At 45.6% G+C, this 20,165-nt stretch overlaps 1 protein-coding gene across 3 annotated transcripts in view; it reads right to left on the bottom strand.

The window, feature by feature from the left end:
• CAMKK2 (calcium/calmodulin dependent protein kinase kinase 2) overlaps window positions 1-17,343 on the bottom strand; it is a 47,763-nt gene extending 30,420 nt beyond the window's left edge. The window contains exons 1-3 of one of the 3 annotated variants that reach the window (XM_044990220.1): window positions 17,218-17,343; window positions 2,031-2,264; window positions 1,688-1,767 (exon numbers count right to left, since the gene is read on the bottom strand). In XM_044990220.1, the coding sequence (XP_044846155.1) occupies window positions 1,688-1,767; window positions 2,031-2,208 (258 nt within the window). In that variant the 5' untranslated portion in view covers window positions 2,209-2,264; window positions 17,218-17,343. Of the gene's footprint in view, window positions 1-1,687; window positions 1,768-2,030; window positions 2,265-17,103; window positions 17,183-17,217 lie in introns of those variants that run through there. The other 2 variants (XM_044990221.1, XM_044990222.1) reach the window with 2 other exon arrangements.
• Window positions 17,344-20,165: the final 2,822 nt, after the last annotated feature.

The following is a 20,165-nucleotide window of genomic DNA, read 5'->3' as shown; positions in this document are numbered from 1 at the left end:
CCTAAAGAGTCTCTCATTTCCCTCCCCCTTCATTCCTTCCCCCAATTTGTGGTACTGTCGGCTGTGATAAATACTGCCAGGGTTCCATTAATATAGCGACACACACACACAGACAGGGAAGAATCTCTGTTTGGGGGAGTTAGGGCAGGTACACAGGATTCTCCCCATGTTCAAGTTGCATAGAGAAACTCATGATGCACAAATGAGTTGCAATCCCCATAATAGCTGCTACAGTCACAGGAAGAGAAGCCAGTATGTCCTGGTTCAGAGTGGTATGATCTAGTGATCCAAGCACAGGACTGGAAGCCAGGAACTCATGAGTCCTACTCAGAGCTGGGATCAAACCGCCCTAGAGTAGCACTTGGACAATTCACAACCTTATAGCCCCCACGACAGATATGGCAATTTCCTGCAATATTTTTGACAGATCTTACTATATTAAGTGTATGTATCATTGTGGGCCAGGCACTGTATCATTGTGGGCCAGGCACTTCCATGGGGAAGAGTGACCACACATCATCCAGGAATTACGAACAGTGGGGGGTGATTAGGCAAATTCACTCAGGTTCTAACACCTTCAGAGAAGTACCACCAGCTGCAGAAGCTGCATATACTAGTCCAAACTGGATTCTCCAGAGACCAAACAGACAAAGAAATCGCTTTTGGATAAATAGCCTTCTTTCTGATCCAGCAAATGGACAGGACCTTCTGTCCAAGGGCAGGGCTGGAAAGACTTTGGGTGACTGACCTCTGGTAAGCGTTAAGCATATGTATAGGAACTTCTTTTTTGTTTTTAAATGTTTTCTCTGTAATGCTTTCACCGTAAGAGTAAATGGGCTTGCTTATAAAGATCTGTGTGATAACTCTCCACGGCTGGCATGAGTAGCTGAACAGTACGTTGTTCACAGTCACTGATGAGAAAGCAAAGCACAGATGCTGGTCTGGTTAGGCAATCTGGCTTGCTGGGGACAGTGCAGGCAGGGAACTGAACAGCCTGGCGGGAGAGAGAGGGAAAAGCCCCTGTCAGGAGGTCTCCACCTAAAAGGGGTGAGGAGAGTGCATGCACGGGGATCCATGGTTGCTTCCACTGAGAAAGCTTTAATAAGAACACCATGTTCGCCTCACCCAGAAGGTGAAGATAAACACAGCACTAGATTACTTAGCAATTAAACTGACCTCAGAACACTGAAAAGTGTTAACTTTTAAAAATTACTGTGCCCTGCTGAGTGAGTGACTCCCAGCCAAGACTCTCAGTTAACTCAACATTGGTTATGTCTGTCACGGGTTGCACAAGTCAAGCCCCTATTCTTTTGAACTTAGACAGGAGACTCATGCTCCAGCCATACACAACACCCAGCCCCCACAGAAGCAGAGCTCTTCTGCAATTTCCACAGGAGCAAATATTCAGGGACATCTGATTATACGATAAATTCAGGAATCCCCAAGACCTTTGGCTCATTAGGGCTGCACCCTATTCTGAATTTCCTTTAAAGTTCACAAAACACTATCGAAAGAGGACCCCTCCATGAATAAAGGGTTGTGTCAAAAAGCAGTAGGCTAAAAGCATCCTGAACCAGTAAGACTGCGGAAATAGTAACTGGTCTATACTCAGGAAAGCCACACACATATCACAGAAATGCAGAGTCTGTGCAAAACATTCAATTACATAGGATATATTTTTCCTTACCTGAAAACCTGTAATAGAAACTTTATTTGATTCCACTGTTGGCCTCCGGGGCAACCGAGGAGAAGAATGTGGAGATGTAACTGGAGAATAAGGGAGAGATGGGTAAATGTAACGTTCATTCACACCTGCAGTGCTACTGGGTGACTGTGATCTTTCCCGTCAAGATAGTTTTTGACCTGAAAGATTCAGCTTGGCTTTTGGCTCCCTTGTCATCTCTGGGGGCCCTCTAGAGCGCCAGAAACTCCCTCCCTTGCAAGACCCTGGCTATCAGACACTATCATTTCTTCTCTGCAGTGTTCCACATGCTCATCTTCCTCCCGTCTGTCCTGTCCCCACTCCTCACCTGAGGCACCAGTCGAATCATACTCTGTCACCACAACAACAGACTCCATGCCCAAGTACTCAATGGTCAGTGACAACAAGCTACACAGATAGTCAGGTGCCTTCCTGCACTGGCTGCGTGGTTCATCGTAACAAACGGGTCTCTTGGTGGTAGGTCTGCTGGGAACACATGATGGCATGATGCACTGGCCGGCTTCATCCCAACTGATGGCATAGCTCCATCAGAGAGAGTAATCTAAAAGCATAAGATATAGTTAGCAGCAACTTTGTAATGCCATACCTATTGGCCATGGATCATTCACAGGCTTATTTAAAGACAAGACTTACTGTTAGTTGGATGTTTAACTGATCTAACAATTTGTTTGAAAGTCAATAATTCTGGCACTTGTCACTCTACAGAATTATTCACTAAATTATCCAATGAGCACCATGGAGTTGGTAATTTGACAGGTGGTAGTTTTCCATCCGAGGCAGTAGTGATCCAGCTAATTCCTATTAATGTTAGCAGAGATGGGGCCAAGCCAGACCTCAAGGTTTGGGTTCGGATCAGAATTTGAAGCTAGATCCAATCTCTGCAACATGCTAAATACTAACACCTATGAGATCTGGGAAGCTTTGGATTCAGATCTGGATTTCAAATCCATGTTCTGGAGCATCTGAATCTGGGGTACACAGAGCACGAATTTCAGATTCAAGGTTTGGGGCCCTTCTGTAAATTATTGATGTAGTGCCCTGAGCATATTTGATGCTTTACAGAAATAAAGGAAACCGTTCCTGCCCCAAAAAGCTTACAATCCAAATCAGACAAGCAAAGAAAAGGACCACAACAAAGATGGGTTGGGACAGACAAAGGTTAGAAGAAAGTATTACCGGTATGTCATTTGTTTTGTACTTCTGCATAGGCAGCTTGTTAGGTGTGTTTGTTGTTGTTTAATAAGGTCAGGCTTCAGAACAGGAGAAGACAGCCTTGGAGTGGGGTCCCGTGGGGCCATTAAAGGTCCTGTGGCACTTTTTGTAACAGCAGATGTTAGTCCCAGTGTCCTTCCCCAATTCTAATTCAAGTTACAATTAGATGCTGTCTCCCTAAATGCCCCTTGCATTTTCAGTTAGACATACTGGGTTTCCTCACTTTCTGACAGACTGCTGGGTGGTGTTCCTGTGAGTTCTTAAATAGCTACTGCATTTCAGTGGCAAGCAAAGTAAACTCTATACATTCCTTACTTATGTCACAGAGACATGGTGAGGCTTAATATCTGCAATGTGCTTTGAGATCCTTGAATGAGAAGTGCACAGTATTATTGCTGTTTGAATTATTATTATGAGGCTTTTATTTAAAATGTTGATGATCCACTATTAGCACAACAGGGTAAAAGCTAAGACCAGGTATAAACATTTGGCTAGGATTCTCTCACATAACATTTCTCTTTCTGCGTTCTGGGAGGCAGTTTAGACAGTAATATTCCTTTTACTCTAACCTATATAAACAACCCTGAGCATCAGCATTAAGTTCTTTAAGAAAAGCCAGACACCCTAGCCTGATCCTATTTACGGTCAGGGGAGTTGTATCATCAACTTCAATAGGGCCCGAATCGGGCCCTCTGCTCTCAGATGCATAGATGCAACTACAATAAATATCAATGGACATTACTGTATATTTTTTTTGTATTCCACAAGTACCCAATGATCCAATCAGGATCATGCCCTCTTGTGCTAGGCAATGGAAAAAAGACCATCCCTTCCCAGAACGTTTTATGGTCCTGAGAGTACTCAGTATCTTCAAAGACCAGGCCTTTATCTGGACTAGGGCCCTGACTCTGAAATCTGGTCTGGGTAGGCAGAACTCTGCACCGGTCTAGGACACCATTGAAGCCAAAGGGACAACACATGGGCATAAAGACCTGATTGGTTATTTTTCTTAGGTCCAAATCCTGCAATCAACCACATTATTTTACCTTATCCTCTATCCATTGTCTGCTTTCTATATTTTCCCATTTTAGTTTTTTTTTAATTAGATTTATGAACCATGGTAATGACTGCGAAATTAACTTAGTTTAAAAAAAGACAATATAATTGGCAAGTCTCTATAGCTCTGATGCATTAGAGACAGTTCCATACAGTTATTTATCTGAAAACCATCAAGGTGAAATTAAGCAGTGGAATCTTTGTTTGTCCAAAGTGGATTGCTGTAAAAACCCGTGAATGACCCAAGTGTCAGTTGGAGAGACAGCATTTCTGAGTTGCCAGAAACAACTTGGCTGAGATAACAGGCTGGGAGTTTTATTTTAGCAAGTCTGGAATACACAGGCAGAAAGATTATTGCTTTTCCCACTGCAACACAATTTTATTTTTAATTTCTAGGTTGACAAGTTGCCACCAGTAAAAAAACACCACCACAAACAATGATTTATTTATTTATTTTTGCCATGTTGTTCCAACACCTCAATAAGGTGGCTGCTTAAAATTAGATCCACTTGTCTAAAATTAAAAATTTCCATTATGCTGTGCCCTCTGGCATAGCTGCTCTGAATCAATATAGTAGAAATTACATGTCAAATATAAAAAAAAACAAGCAGTCTCTTTCCCTCTTAAAGCCTTTATAATTGCATAATTGCCATTTCAGACACAGAATCGTCTGCATAAATGAGACCATTTTCTCTGAAGCTGGAATGGTCCACTGACAAAACTATGCTGCTTTTTTTTGGCACATCACAGTTTACTGCTTGCAGATTAAGAGACAAAGAAGAAAAAGGAATTAAAATACAATGAAAGATACAAATAAGACCAGTTCTTAGCAGAAAGGGTAAATTATTTAAGAAGGGATGGATTCCTCTCCCCACCCCCGATAGATTCATCTGTCCCTTGCTGTTCAAAAGAGTTGGGATGCCTAATATCCAGGAACACTAGATAGGAATTTTTTCTCTCCGACAGGAAGTCTGTTATTGATGTGTGCTAGCTAGGACGCTGTGCTATTTGGCTTGGAGCAAAGCTGCTTGTATCTATCTATTTTGCAAATGTGTTCCTGGACCCCTGTTCTCAGCCAAGAAGCCTCCAGGTTTGGCAGCTGCTCCATTAAGTTCAGGTTGTTGATGTGGATTGGCGGCCCCTTGGTGCCTCCATGGTATGGCAGGGGGAGGGCAAAGAAGCCATTGAAATTAAAGATTTAAACGTTAACCATTCCTGAGGAAGATTGCATTGGACCCAGCATGGCAACAAGCTTATCCTTCCATTGCACACAGAGCCTGACTTCAATGGAGCAGGATCAATGGATACTTCATCTGATCTTTTCCATTGAGCCTTCATTTTTGCAGTTGCCAGGGAAAGGCATGAACAAAGCACACACCCAAATCTGCATGTGCAAAATTAAAGGCAAGGTTTGAAAAAAATCAGGCTCCTTGGAACTTCAGGGCGCTCAGCATCTTGAGAGTCCAATCCTGCTGCCACTGAAATTGTCAAAATAAATCCCCATCAAGTTCAGGGGGAGCTGGCCCAGGCCTTTGGGTGTGAGCATTCTTGCTGCTGCCGGCAAATCCATGGAACTGGATTAGGAGCAAAGCAGCTGCACTAGTAAATGACACTGGACTTGTGAATCCATTAGAATTGCACAGCACAAGTGCATTTTAATGCACTCCCTAGAGTGGTGCATTAAGAAAACTGAAAAGCAAACAAGCAAAGAGAGCAGATGGCTCTTAAAGGCTGGTTTCCATTTGCTGTAGGTTCTTTTAGGAACCACGCCAGCTTGCAGAGATAAATAGCTTTCCCATTAACCAGGAACCATTGCCAAAGCGCTGCGCCCTGCACCCCCACCATTCACCGCCACCTCACTTCAGAAACCACACCAAACAAGGAAGAACCTGGCCGTTTCTCATTCATGGGGCATAGCGAGATGAAACTGAAAGAAGTGGAAAGCTGGCTTGCCCTTGATGTGGTGTATTGCAAAGGCCCGAGCTAAGGAGGATCACAGCTAGCATTCTAGGGTGTGTATGCTTATCAGCCGGCCATCATCACCCTCCGCCTATAACACCACAATTATCCAAACCTAGACTGGCCATTGTATGCCATGGGCCCATGCAGGGCTTGGGCTACTTACCAGAAATGCTAGATTTTGCAGATAGTCTTTACCCAACAGAAAATAGCTTCCAGCCCTTCAGAAAGAGTATGAAATGAAGTCAGAGCAATATCCATCGAGGTGGTGAAAATGTGCACATTGAAGCCCCACACCGGCCCGCCACAAACAGAAGAGGGTGGGTGATGGCTGCAGCATTGGCAAGCCTGGATCCCAATTACATGACCTCAGAGGCCCCTCTGCCCCTTGCTGGGGCAGGTGGGGACCCTGACAAGGAATCACTAGAACAGAAGGGCTGCACGGCTGCTCTGCACCCAGATCCCTCACACTTCACCTGCAGAAAACGTGGCTTTATTTGGGTCTTACGTAGGTGACATGAATTTTCACCGGTAGTGGTTTAAACTACTGTGCTGCTTTGCATTTGTTTCTGGTACCTGCCAGGGTTTTACAGCAATACGAAAGCAGAGATTTCCGAAAGTACTCAGTACCCCTCCTACATTAAGGGAGACGGCAACGTTCATAGGCTTTGCAAGGTTAATACAGACACAGCCATAACTAGCCACTTGCTTGTCACATTAGAATCTTTTTTCATTAATAGGGCAGCTGCTTGAAGACTAGCAGGGATTAAAAGGCTCATGGTGAACAGGTTCTGGGCTAATACTTGTGTAAACGTGAATTTAAGTCACAAAGTATCAGCAACACTTTAGAGCAGAGAGAGTGCACTGGACTTGGGGAGTTCATTGGCTTGACAAGGCTAAACATATCAAGGCTGATTAATTCAAGCAGGCTTCCTGTGCTCTGTAAGCAGGCTAAAGAGCATCAGACCCTCAACACAAAGCTTTATGTCTAAGAACTGTGGCACTTTACGTAGGCAGCGTCAAGGCAGAAAATCCAACAGACTTCCTTACCTGTGTTGCTCTGGGCAGGAGGAACGACTGGGCCTGAGAACTGGGAGGTAAACCTGTCGTCTTAAAACTTAGATAACACAATGACCAAATTAGACCCCCACACAAATATTCCACAAACCCGTTGCCTTTCAAGAAGGGCTAATCATGCAGCCAGTTCGTGGGAATGTGCAGAATCTAATGATCATGCAGTCTGTTTTTCTTTGTAATAAGCATATGGGGAATCTGAGGAGGAGGAGGAGGATATAAATTTAATCCGCTGGAGAAAAAAAGGCAAAGCTGGACTGGAAATGAATTACTTTGAGAAGAAAAATGCATTTGCTTGTCTCGCCATTATTGCCAACACCCTGTAATCCCATAAACTGCACACATGTGGAACACTGGCCCATTGTGGCATTGGATCAAAGCATGCTACAAGAATCCAAATAGAATAACTACCTTGTTGTAGAGCCACATACATGGAAAAATCTGCAAGAAGCAGAAAAGCCTGGTATGTATAATTTTTTATTGGCACATGTTTTGCCTGTGGGCTGCTCTCTCTATATAAGCCATACCCACTGCAGTAAGAACATTAAAGGCAAACAACTGCACATCTAATTCAGAAATAAGTCAAATATTAAAATGAAAGAATTTCATGCAATGCTAGTATCACTCAAAAGTCCGCATGGCTTAACAAAATGGTATGGGCATGAGGTTGACCTTAGTGAGGAGGAGGAGAAGTAGTCTGACATTTATAGAATGCCTTTCCCCATCCAAAGGATTGCAGAGTGTATATTATAATTATATACACCCTCACTTTGCACACTACTGAAAATGCAACCACCTATGGAGTGGAACAAGGTAAAACTACACAATATTTGATGGCAGGGAGTAAAAACAACTCCTTTGCAAGTTATTTGTTCATTGATACTGTTCCTATCAAAACTGTAGTTGAGTGCTTCCTAATAACATTACATGCAAAACGAAATCTGTAGCATCAGAGGGTGATTTATCAATCCATCAAACACGCTGAATGCAGAAGAACACAGAGAGGAAAAGCAGCCATTAAGTGTAAAAGTTTTAATTGATAAACAACATGCTAAGAGTTTACTGGCAGCGAACATGTTGCAAAGCTAAGAAAGGCTGGGAACAGGAAGCTGATGCAAGGGAAGAGAGAAACTTTCTAGACACGTATTTATAGATGCTTGGTGCCAAATTCACAGTTGGCCAGAGAGGGTGCATTTCCCTAACTCAATGGAGTTCCCCTCACTTAAGCCAGTGGTGAATAAAGCATTTGATCCTCCACAAGGAGTTGTGTTTTGTTAATTTTTAGCCCAAAAGATCCCAGCTTCTGGAGTTTGATAGCTGAAGAATTTCAGGAGAACAGAAAGTGGGCGGGGCGAGGGGGAAGCATACATTGCTCGTTTACACTGGACTCCCCTGAGATGCCTTTCTGACTCAGGCAGAATTCCCTTACTTACAGGTTTTAGTTTATTTTAGTTTCATATATTTTTAAAGGTGGTATCCATGTATATGAGGGACTGGCTTTACTGTGCAGAGCCAGTCATCTTCTTCCCAATGTCCTTCAGTCCTGACCTGCAGTTCTCCCTGTGATCCTAACTCTAGACTCTAATACAACCCTGCCAATGCTCTTTATGTTAAGTGATAAGCACTGTACAGAGATCATTGTCTCTACCATTACAGACAAGATCAGCTCACACATGTAATATACAGGAAGAAGATTCAATTCAGAGCAGCAGCATCCCTGCTGCTCATGTCTTGAGCCTTTTTAGGGTCGTTAAAATGAGACTACCCAGTGATCTCAGCCAGGATTTAAATCCAGACCTCAGAGATTAAAGCAAAGCACATTAACTCATCACCCCACTTAGCTCTTGCTTCTCTGAATCTTCAGTATCTAGGCAGTTTCATTTCTTGATATATGTCGATGGAGCAAGGGATGAAAAGATAGTAACACTGCTATGTGCTTTCATTCCCACCACTAACTGGGCCCTTTTGACAGTCTCATCAGCAAGGCCACGTATTAAGGACTCTGATCTCCCCTAGCAAAACAAGACGACTGGGTGTGCGTGTGTGTGATGTAGGGTGACCAGATGTCCCGATTTTATAGGGACAGTCCCGATATTTGGGGCTTTTTCTAATACAGGCTCCTATTACCCCTCCCCACACCTGTCCTGATTTCACACTCTTGCTATCTGGTCAGCCTAGTGTTATGGAAACCTGGCCCGCCAGTGCTGTACCTGGCCCAGGGGTCGACAGACAAATACAGGCTCCAGAGCTGTTAATCTTTTAACAGCAATAAATTGACTTAAAGAAAAGCCAAAAAACGAAGTCAGGCTAGCTACAGTTCATAGGAATGCAAAGAGTTCATATCTCATCATCTGGGAACCAGAATTAAGAAAGTCAGTCATTAGCATATCCCCCTGGACCAGCTCATTGGAGTCATTTCTGAAAATGGTACAAGCTAGCATAGTGTGTGCTGCAATAGCTAATACTTCCCCTGTTCGGGGGGGAGGGGGGAGGAGGAAATGGATAGTCTTGGGGCTAAACCTAAGGACTGGGTCTAAAGAGAGCAGGTTCCACTGCTAGCACTGCCAAGGACTTCCTGTGTGACCTTGGGCAAGTCACTTCACTTTTCTGTGCCCCAATTCCTCATCTGTTAAATAAAGATAATCTATTATTTGCATTGCGGTAACACCTCGGAGCCTAGGAATTGACCTGTACAGTCATTCTTAGCTCTTTTTTGGTGTCTGAAGACAGATCCAAGCTCACTTTTGGACTCCCTAGCTCCCCCCTCCCCCCACATCTGAATAGGCATTTGCCTTGTTAATGTCTTGACCAATCTAATAGCAAACAAAGTGCTATTTTTTTTCTGCATCCTGGTTAAAAGTTAACCAGAGAACAATGGGGATCAGTTGCCTCATTTTTGCTAGACAAAGTCCAGTCATCATTTCACTTTTTGTGATCAAAGGGTCTCTCATAACTTCCAAGAACAAGATGACAAAAATACAATTTGTAATAATGGTGGCACTGATCACATGCCACCTCCTCCTACAGGCTAACAAAAACCTTGATGGAAACCCGCTAGCAACTGTAGTACACAAAGACTATATCTACATTAGATTTTTTGATAGAAATCTCCCACCATTGCACTTTACATTGGTGCAACTCAGAAGAGAGTTTGATAACACGATGATACAAATGCAAGAGGCCAACTGAGTCCTGCCTAGGGTTGCCAGGCGTCCAGTTTTCAACCGGAATGCCTGGTTGAAAAGGGACCCTGGCAGCTCCGGACAGCACTGCTGACGGGGCCGTTAAAAGTCCGGTCAGCAGCGCAGCTCCCTACGTACCTGGCTCTGTGCGGCTCCCGCAAGCAGCAGCATGTCCCCTCTCTGGCTCCTACGCATAGAGACCCCTGGCTGCCCCCTCCCCAAGCACCAGCTCTGCAGCTCCCATTGGCCAGGAACTGCGGCCAATGGAAGCTGCGGGGGCGGTGCCTGCAGATGAGGCAGCGTGCACCACACAGACCCACCTGGTCATGCCTCCATGTAGGAGCCAGAGGGAGGACACGCCGCTGCTTCCAGGAGCTGCCTGAGGGAAGCGCAGCCCCAGAGCCTGTACCCCCTCCTGCGCCCTAACCCCCTGCCTCAGCCCCGATTCCCCTCCTGCCCTCCGACCCACTTGATCCCTGCCTGGAGCACCCTCCTGCACCTCCAACTCCTCATCCCCAGCCCCACCCCAGAGCCTGCACCCCCAGCTGGAGCCATCATCCCCTCCTGCACTCCAAGCCTCTGAGCCAGCCCGGTGACAATAAGTGAGTGAGTGAGGATGGGGTGAGCGGGAGCAGGGCCTCAGAGGAGGAGGTGGGGCAAGGCTGTTCAGTTTTGTTCAAGTATAAAGTTGGCAACCCTAGTCCTGCCTCCACTTATGATCCCATCGTTGGGACCAGTGGGCCCCATGAGGCTCAATCCGCCAGTGAGGGGTGAGCACTAATGATCTTTGTTAACAGTTTGGTGAGTTATAGGGCTACTTCCCTCTGCCTTGCCCATCCAACAGAAAATGGCAAGAGTGTGAAAATCAATGCGGGGGCTGAGCTGGGAGTGTGCATAACTCTGAGGGATTGGCAGGTAGATTCCCAGAGGAGTCAAAAATGACATTTTACAAGAACTTCAAGAATCTTGATAAGAAATGTGAGAGCCACTGCTGGGAGGAAAACCACAGCACTTATCTTGGTGAAGGTACCAATGCAGCACTGTGAAGCATTTGCAGATACTCTGGAGGATACAGCTATTGCCTGCACGCACTAAGACCTCAGTTGAGCAAAGCACTTAAGCACGTACTTAACTTTAAGCACATCAACAGTCCCATTGACTTCAATGAGACTACTCACATGCTTAAAATTAGGCCCATGCTTAAGCACTTTGCTAAATTAGGGCCTGTGTGGTGTGTTACGTGAGGTACTCAGCCTCCTTAGCTCCCATTAGCATTGTCTCCAGTGTCTTGGTCAAATTCCAACCCTGGAGCTCACAGCAGCAAAGTATGTGAGCAGTAGGATCAAGCCTCCCACCTCCTAGGGAGCTGACTTTATGAATGTGCCGAAAGAATTTGTAAATCTGATAATTATTTAATTTTTTAAAATGCACTGTTAATAGAGCACCAGCCAGATCGAATTTAGCAACAGCAGAAGCACTTTGCCACCATAAAACAGAAGGGGTCTGGAACACAAAAACCCCAAACCAATCCCCACCTCCCAAAAATAATTCCTCTGCATTGATCTGCTTGATCGCCTGTCAGTTGAAGGAGAAAAGATGCCAGGGAACTTTGTGTAGGCAGCATCTGACTACTAAAAGCCCCAATTATTGGCACTTTCCAGATGAAAACCTTGCTTGAATGCATGTGTACATGTATCAGTCATAAATATGTTAGCTCCCTCCACTAATATCTAGCCAAGAGGAATCCCCCCAGGATTCATACAAATCATAATTTTAATAAGTTCCCCCTGCTAGTTAGAGAATGAGCTGCTTTGTGAACTCCACTTAAAAGTCATTACGCAGAATTGGGCTGAAAGCAAAGCCCCGATCCCCCAAAATGCTTTAACCGTCTAATGAAAGCTGTGTTCCCTTGGTTTGATATTGCTCAGCAAGATACTTAAAGTCATTTGGTTACAAATGGGTTTTATTTTTAAACCTACATACCATATTCATTTCAGGCAAGGGATACCTAAAAGGACAGACAGCCTTTTCACTTCTAGGACACTGTGGACTGACTAACTGCAAGGCCAGGTTGTGAGGAAAAGTAAGTATATTATGGTAGTGCTCAAAGACCTCAAACTGGTATTGGGGCCCCATTGTCCCAGGCACTGTACAAGCAAAGAAAAGAGACAATCCCTGCCCTCAGCGCTAAAGTGGTCCAATATTAAATGAGTTTGGCGGGTCCCTGTTCAGCTCCTGGTAGACTAGGGGCAACATCACCAGAACTACCAGAAAAACTGGCACTAATTGGCCCCCCTACTGGTAGCCCCAGCAGAGAATTAACTGCCTTCTCCCCCTGAAAGAGATCTCTCCAGGTCACAGACAGTGCTGCTCTCCCACCATGTTCTGTGGCTAGAGAAAACCACTCTCCAAAGCAATTAATCAGCACCTTTGAACAGCGCTAAATTCACCATTCACACATCCATGGAGACTATTGCTTTACTTGACCGTTCTTGGATGCCTTAAATCCCAAGCCTCACAGACATAAGATAGGGCTCCTGCTCCTATATCAGTGCATGAGTCTCAGATAAGTATTTGCTGAATGGCTTTCAGCAGTTATTGCAAATCCTTGCCCAGAGAGATCCCAAGGAAACTGAACTAGTTTGCTTGCGCACTGCTCTCCTGAACTGTGAAATTGACTGGACCTTGTATTGTACTGAGCAGCATTTGCTAACAGGTGAAATCCAGCAAGAACAGTGAAATAAATGAAATCCAAAGACAGGTGTTTTCAAGCCTTTGGGAGTGTATTACAGTACAAACCATTGAACAGGGGCTTGGCAAAGCCTCCAAGTAGCTGATCTTATCAAACTCCACTGGACTTAAGTCTGGTTTTGTTCTAGTCGTAGCACAGAAGCCACTCTCGGTGGAGTGAGCAGCCTCCTCCTTCTGGCTGATGATAGCTCGATATCTGTCTTCATTCTCTTTGAGCTCAGTGCAGCCCCAAATCCTAAGGAATGAAGCTGGATCATCTCCATCGCTATGCAGGCATCTCTGGTTCCCTGGGATCATAAAGCTCCTCCTTTCTAAGCACTCATGGCACCAGATTTTGGTCTCTATTACACTAGCATCAACCCAGGAGGATTCTGCTGAAGCCAGTGGAGTTACTCTGGCTGTATACCTGTGCAGCTCAGATTAGGCCCTGTCTCTGGTGATGGCTCATGCTCTGCTAAGACCCCTCTTCTAAGGAGGGCCACACAGTCAGATGCTCTGCTGTTTACTTTGTTCTTTTGCTGCCACTTTTATGCTGATGATGCTCAACGCCATGTATATGGTCACAGCATTACTGGTACCCCCCCGACCTCTCTCTGGGTGTCTTGAGCAAGTAAGATTGTGTGGTTTTGTCTCTGTTTCCTTCAGATACACATTTACTGAAAGTGAGAGAGTTATCTTCCTCCTCAACTCACATTTCCCCTTTGCCTTTAACTGTAGTAATCCATGACCCTGAACTCTCTTCTTCTTCCTCCTCCTCCTCCTCCCACATCAACAAGTTGCCTATCATCCCCTCTGCAATGATGCCTATGTATCGCTTCTGAACCAATCCTCATCCATGCCTTCATCTCCTCCTGCCTTCACTATGAGAAGTCCCACGTCTCTAGCCAGTTTCCAGCTCTCCAAATGGTGTGCGTGTGCACGTGCGCATGTGCAGTCCTTGGCTGCAGTTGCCAGCCTCCTTGCACGCAACGCCTCCATAACTCCCCATTGGCCTCAGGATTTGCTTCAATGGCTCCCTCTTTAAAACCTTCTAAGGATTTTGCTCTCTCTCTTCTTCTTCCACTGCTTCTACAACTCTTGAGTATCACCACACAGCAAGTCTCTTTACCATTGGCCACTGATGGTGTGAAAGCCTTCTCCTCTGCAGCTCATGTCTTTCTGTATCTCTCAACCACACTGATTCCATTTCTTTTCAAATTTAACCTGAAAAGATCTTTCCTTCTGATCCAAACAATGTAAGTCTTTTAGGTACTTACATAGAGCCCACATGACCATAGCTTAGTGCCTCACAATCTTTCGTGTATTTCTCCTCGTAGCACTCCTGTGAGGCAGGGCAGTGCTATATCCCCACTTTACAGATGGAGAACTGAGGCACTGAGAGTCTAAAGTGTCTTGCCCAAGGTCACACAGGAAGTCAGTGGTGGAGCAGGAAGCTGAACCCTGGCATCCGAAACCCCCGACTAGAGAGCTGGACCATTCTTCTCCACTCTGCTCATACTTTTTAACAATCAAAATATTTTGAGATAAACAACAAAAATGATGTTGTGAATCTACACAGTGCTTTCTAGAGGATTTTCAAAAGGCTTTACTAAAGATAAGTTGCATTACAGAGAGAAATAGTCTGAAAATTACAAAACGAGAGAATTAAAATAGATTCTCATGCTAAAACACAAACACGCTCAAGACAGTATTTATAAGAAATCTCGACAGTCTCTTAGTATTACTAAAGGGAAAATGAGAAGCATGCACTATGTAGTTCCGTCAGACAACGCTTTATAAAAAGGGTAACTTAAACAATGTGACTAGTGGATAGAGCCCTGGACTGAGACTAAGTGGACTGAGACCCCGTGCCTCAGTTCCCCCATCTGTAAAATGGGGATAACGATACTAACCTCCATGCTTTGAGATCTATGGATAAATATCATTACACAAGAACTAGGTATTGTTATTTCAGGTTCCGGTCATAACATTAAAGAAAAGGGCATTTTGTTTGGTGGAGAATGAAATAATTTATGTAAACTATGAAGACTTGGTCACTGATGGCCACAAGTGATCTGAACTTGCAATAAGGGGAGAATAGGCCCGTTAGTTTAATCAAAACAAATATAGAGAAGTACACACTGCTACCCAGCAGACACACACAGAGCAGACAGAAGGGGGGAGAAGTATAAGTAATGTCATCTCAGCTGAGATAAATACGAAACACTCTCCTTATTCTGGAATGTTAATGTCCAGTGGTATCCTGAGGGAAAGTAAATGTGCTGGCTGCTCAATGTGCAGAAGAAAAATACTACTGGGGGGAAAAAAAATCAGAGCAACCGCTTGAAGGAACAAGAAGTTTTCAATCCTCCCCCAGTGTGAAACTGGGGGAAATGCGGAGACAGTCTCATGTGGGAGAGTGCAGAGAGCTGCATCAGGAGCAGATTATAGGAGATACAAGTCAGATCAACAAGAAGGCCTCAGTGGCTGTGAAAGTAGCCAGAGCCAGAAATCAGGATGCAATGCAAAATGAAACAAACAGGAGCTAGGGTGGGAGGCTAGAGGGAAAACTGACTGTTAAAGGGTTTACTAAACACGGCTGCTTCCGACACACATGGAGCTGCAGGGAAACCCAGAACAAGGGAGGGGGCGGTTGGCACTAACTTAAAAATATTAGCATATTGCACCTGTTTGTTAAGCTCATACCCTGACATAATCTGGAACAATCCTAAAAAAAGGGGTGAGCATAGGCCTACAGCAGTAAAAGAAAGCTATAGGGGAGGCTAATTTAATGGTGGCCACTTGGGCTCTGGAATTATTTGTATCATTCCTATTCCCAGAACATACAAAAACAAACAATCAGTTTATAAACTGATAGCTACTGCCCCGAGAGTTAAAAGACTGGCCTTTTTGCAGCTCCCACATCTCCATTTAGAGACACACTATCAGGTCAAAACTGGCCCCAACCTTACATTTTCTTAGGATAAAAATGGCCATAAAAAAAAAAAGGCTTTGCCAAACCTAGATCCAGCAGGAAGAACTTGGGGGCTTTACTCCAACAGAAACATATTCTTAACTATCCCTCCCTCACCAGAGTTTGCAACCCAAACACTGGCACACTAGGCTAGTGCATAAAACCACAGACACCTGAGTAGAAACAGAAGTGAAAACTAGTTTCCTTTTTCCCCAACCTGTGAAAAATGCAAAAATGGTTGTGTGCGCACTGGGGATGGGAACAGGTGCTGCAAGTTCCTTAGCCCCTAGGGTCTGAAGAGCCTGTCAGTCTTGCCTCTTTCTGGCTGCTGTGGGGTGTGTGTTGCTGTTTAGTTTGTTTTTTGGCAGGGTGGGGGGAGACCAGTCGACTTTCAGCTAATGAAGTGGGGGGCCGGGGATTTGATTCTTCCCAGCCATCACTATCACGTGCGCTTGACGGGGGAGGATGAGGAATGAGCCCCCACCCATATACATACTTGAAAGAGGGCAGATCCCAAGGGCACGCGGACTAAGCTAACTCAGGGGTGCGTACTGCCCTATGGCAGCAGCTGCCGGGGTCTGCACGTGGGCGCCCCATCCGCGCAGCATTCCCAGGCCCGGGGAGCTGGACAGGATCACCGCTCACCTCTCGTACCCAGCGGCAGCTGAGTGACAGGCACCAGCCACCAGCGCCAAACAAAGCAAGCCCCGTTAGAGAGGCAGCGCAGAGCCTCTCACCAGGTTCCCATCCCACGTCCTTTGCGGGTCCCGCCCCACCCCGGCCAGTATCTTAGTCGTTTCCCAGCATGGTCCCTGCATAACATCACTTCAGGGAGCCACCCTCCACCGAGCTGCAGCTCCTCTTCCTCCCAGCATCTCCCCACCAGCCAAACCCAGGCCTCTCTTTGCCCCGTGGGACTCGGGGGTCCATCCTCGGCACTAGCCAAGGATGCAGCAGGGGCAGAAGACGCAGCACCATCCAGCGCGGAGATACCGGGGACTATCTCCCCCCGCCCCCCCCAGAGCCCCGGGCAAAGCGACTCCCCTTCTCTGGGCTGGCCCAGGCCTCCCCCTGCCAGCCAGACACGGGCTGCAACACCCGCCCACTCCGCCATCCCCTCCCCGCGCCCGCGCCCCCGCCCGGAGTCCGGTCCCAATTCCAGGGCAAAGCAAGAATTAAATCCCTCCACCCACCGACAAGCGGAAAACGCCGCGGCCGGTCTCGGATGCCTGGCTCCCTCCGCGGGAAGAGCAGCGAGCTGCAGGGCCGCCTCCCCCCGGAATAAGGGGCACGGAGCCCCCGCTTACCTAGCAATCGCCCCCGGGCACAGCCGCAGCCGCCCCCTTCTTCTGGGTCTCCATTGCGCTGCGATCCCCACCTTCCCCCGGCTGCGGCCAGCGGCACCTCGATTGGCTGCGACTGGGAGATTTTCCGGCCCAGAAGGAGAGAGTCAGATTTCACCAGCACCCTTGTTATTGGCCGCTGCAAAGCCAGAGCTTCGCTGACTGGCCCAGATGTGCAGCCTGCACGCAGCTCTCTCCCAGCGCCTTTTTGCTTTCAATTTTGCTCTCAAGCTGCACAGACAGCGGCAGACGCCAGCAGGGAATGGAAAACGGGCGGCACTCAACACACGCGCTCTCTAGTCTCTCCTTGCGTGCTCGAGGGTGCAGAACGGCCTGTCGCCCTAGCTTTCCTTGCAGACCCCCAGTCGCTCACCCTTTAGAAAAGCCATTTCAGGGGAATAACTTATAGATTCATAGATTCTAGCACTGGAAGGGACCTCGAGAGGTCACCGAGTCCAGTCCCCATGCCCTCATGGCAGGACCAAATACTGTCTAGACCATCCCTGATACTGATAAGACATTTATCTAACCTGCTCTTAAATATCTCCAGAGATGGAGATTCTGCAACCTCCCTAGGCAATTTATTCCAGTGTTTAACCACCCTGACAATTAGGAACTTTTTCCTAATGTCCAACCTAACCCTCCCTTGCTGCAGTTTAAGCCCATTGCTTCTTGTTCTATCCTTAGAGGCTAAGGTGAACAAGTTTTCTCCCTCTTCCCTATGACACCCTTTTAGATAACTTCTTCCCTGGCCTTTTGGCTAAGAATAAATTTTGTTCAGCCAGTTTGATCAGTTTAACAATCAAAATGATACTTAGCAATTAGTCCAGCTTTTCATCCAGAGAGCCCACACAGCTTTACAAAGGAAAATGTAATGATCTTAATTTTGATGATGAGGAAACAGACAGAGAAGAAGTAACTTCCCCCAAAGGCACACAGTAAATCAGAGGCAGGACAGACACCAGAACCCAAATCTCTGGAATTCTCAGCTCACTGCCCTGGCCTAAGTGCCAATGTAATGTCCCCTTTAAAAGGAGTGCAAGTCCATCCCATGCAAGCAGATAAAGTTTATCCATGATTCTGTATGCACAGGCTAATCAATTTAAAAACAGTGGGTGAAATCCTGGCCCATTGAAGTGCATGGGAGTTTTGCCACTCACCTCAGTAAGGCCAAGATTTCGCCCTGTACTTATGTTTTGGCCAAACTAGGTTCTAACAAGAGTAGACAGCCAACACAGACAAGACCAAGCCATGTTTAAACAATGATGCTCTAGACTATATACAGAGCCAGGGTACAGCACTGTTTCTGAACACTACTTAGGTCTGGCCACAGTGACCCATCAAGCTGTGACAGAATTCCTGTTTGCAGTCAACAAAGCAAAAACTATGTTTAAGCAGTTTTATTTAAAACTTTGTGTGAGTAGGTGTGTGAGAGAGAGGGGAGGAGAGGTTCAGCAATTGCTGGTGTGACCCCAGCAGAGCAGGTCTTTTCCATCTCCACTTCTTGATCCTAAACAACTTTAAGCACAAGCAAAGAAGTGGCCATTTTCAGCCTCTATTCTCTAACTGCAGATTACACAGCTCATGAGTCAACCTCATTCCCGTCTGTAGCAGCAAGACAACTGCAGATAGTTCACATCCAGATTTCCACCCCCCCCCCCACAAGTACAGTAGGAAGCAACTTGGGGCCCTACACATTGTAAAACTAGTCTTGGAAGTGTAACAGTGAAATCTTCAGCAAAATGTACACACGCTTACAGACACTACATTATGGGACAGCCTCTCAGGGTTTGGCAGCAGCAGCTGGCACTCTCCATATGAAAAGAGACAGATCGCAATGTACTTCAAAACATATACACCATACTGTACATCACAAAATATAAACACAGAAAACGCGAGGGACAAATGCATTACCATCCTGCACATTACCGAAATAGGTTTTAAACAACCCATCGCACTCCTGCTCCCATCTAGGATTACAACTACACCTCTACCTCGATACAACGCTGTCCTTGGGAGCCAAAAAAAAAAAAATCTTACCACATTATAGGTGAAACTGCGTTATAATCGAACTTGCTTTGATCCGCCGGAGCGCTGCTTTACCGCGTTATATCGGGGTAGAGGTGTACTTTGCAAACAGAATGTGTCAAGTTTTGGCCCAACCAATATCTTGCTTACCTCTCTTAAAAGATGTTCTGAAAAAAACTTGATTAAAATGATTGCGAAGCACTTCAAGATTGGATAAAAGGAGCTATAAAATTCAGCAGGAATGTTAAAGCAACCATCCTCTCTTTAAATTATGAAAAAAAAGTAGCAGTTTATAAACTTAATTTCTCTCCTTGCCCATATCTGCATGTCATTGCCAAATCTACTACCAACCTTTGTACCCCCTGCTTTATTAATTCTAATGATGACTTCTTTCTTGCCAAACCCACTCCCATTTAACACCACAGTAACTTTTGTTTTCAAACTGTAGGGATCAGATTAACTGGACCATCTCACAAAGTGAGAAAGGCAGGCGAGCTTCAGAGTGAACACAGCATCGCCTCACACCTTGTTTTGCTTTCAGGCACCTACAAAGGCATCACTTCAAGATTCTACACTTCAACATCAGTCAGATCAATATTAACTATATGACAGAGCTGTATTATTTTGACAAGAAATTTTATCGTTATAGAAGCTGGACAGACCTACAATTGTAATGTAAGTGCTAGGAGGTGTTCCAGACTATTTCACAAGATTATGGATTGAAGTTCAAGTGCTTTCCCATCAGAGGGGTTGAATAATGTAAGAGGAAGGGCCTCCATGGCCAAAACACTGGCTTTATTTAAAATAGTGTCCTTATAAAGCTTCCTGTGTAAAACTGAGATGCTTTTCACTGAGGTCTGAAATGCAGCTACTGTTTTAAGAGT

Source organism: Mauremys mutica, chromosome 16, assembly GCF_020497125.1.
Source record: "Mauremys mutica isolate MM-2020 ecotype Southern chromosome 16, ASM2049712v1, whole genome shotgun sequence".
In the NCBI taxonomy this organism is placed as follows: Eukaryota; Metazoa; Chordata; order Testudines; family Geoemydidae; genus Mauremys; species Mauremys mutica.
Note: the sequence above shows the minus strand (reverse complement) of the source record. Positions and strands in the feature narration are given on the sequence as shown.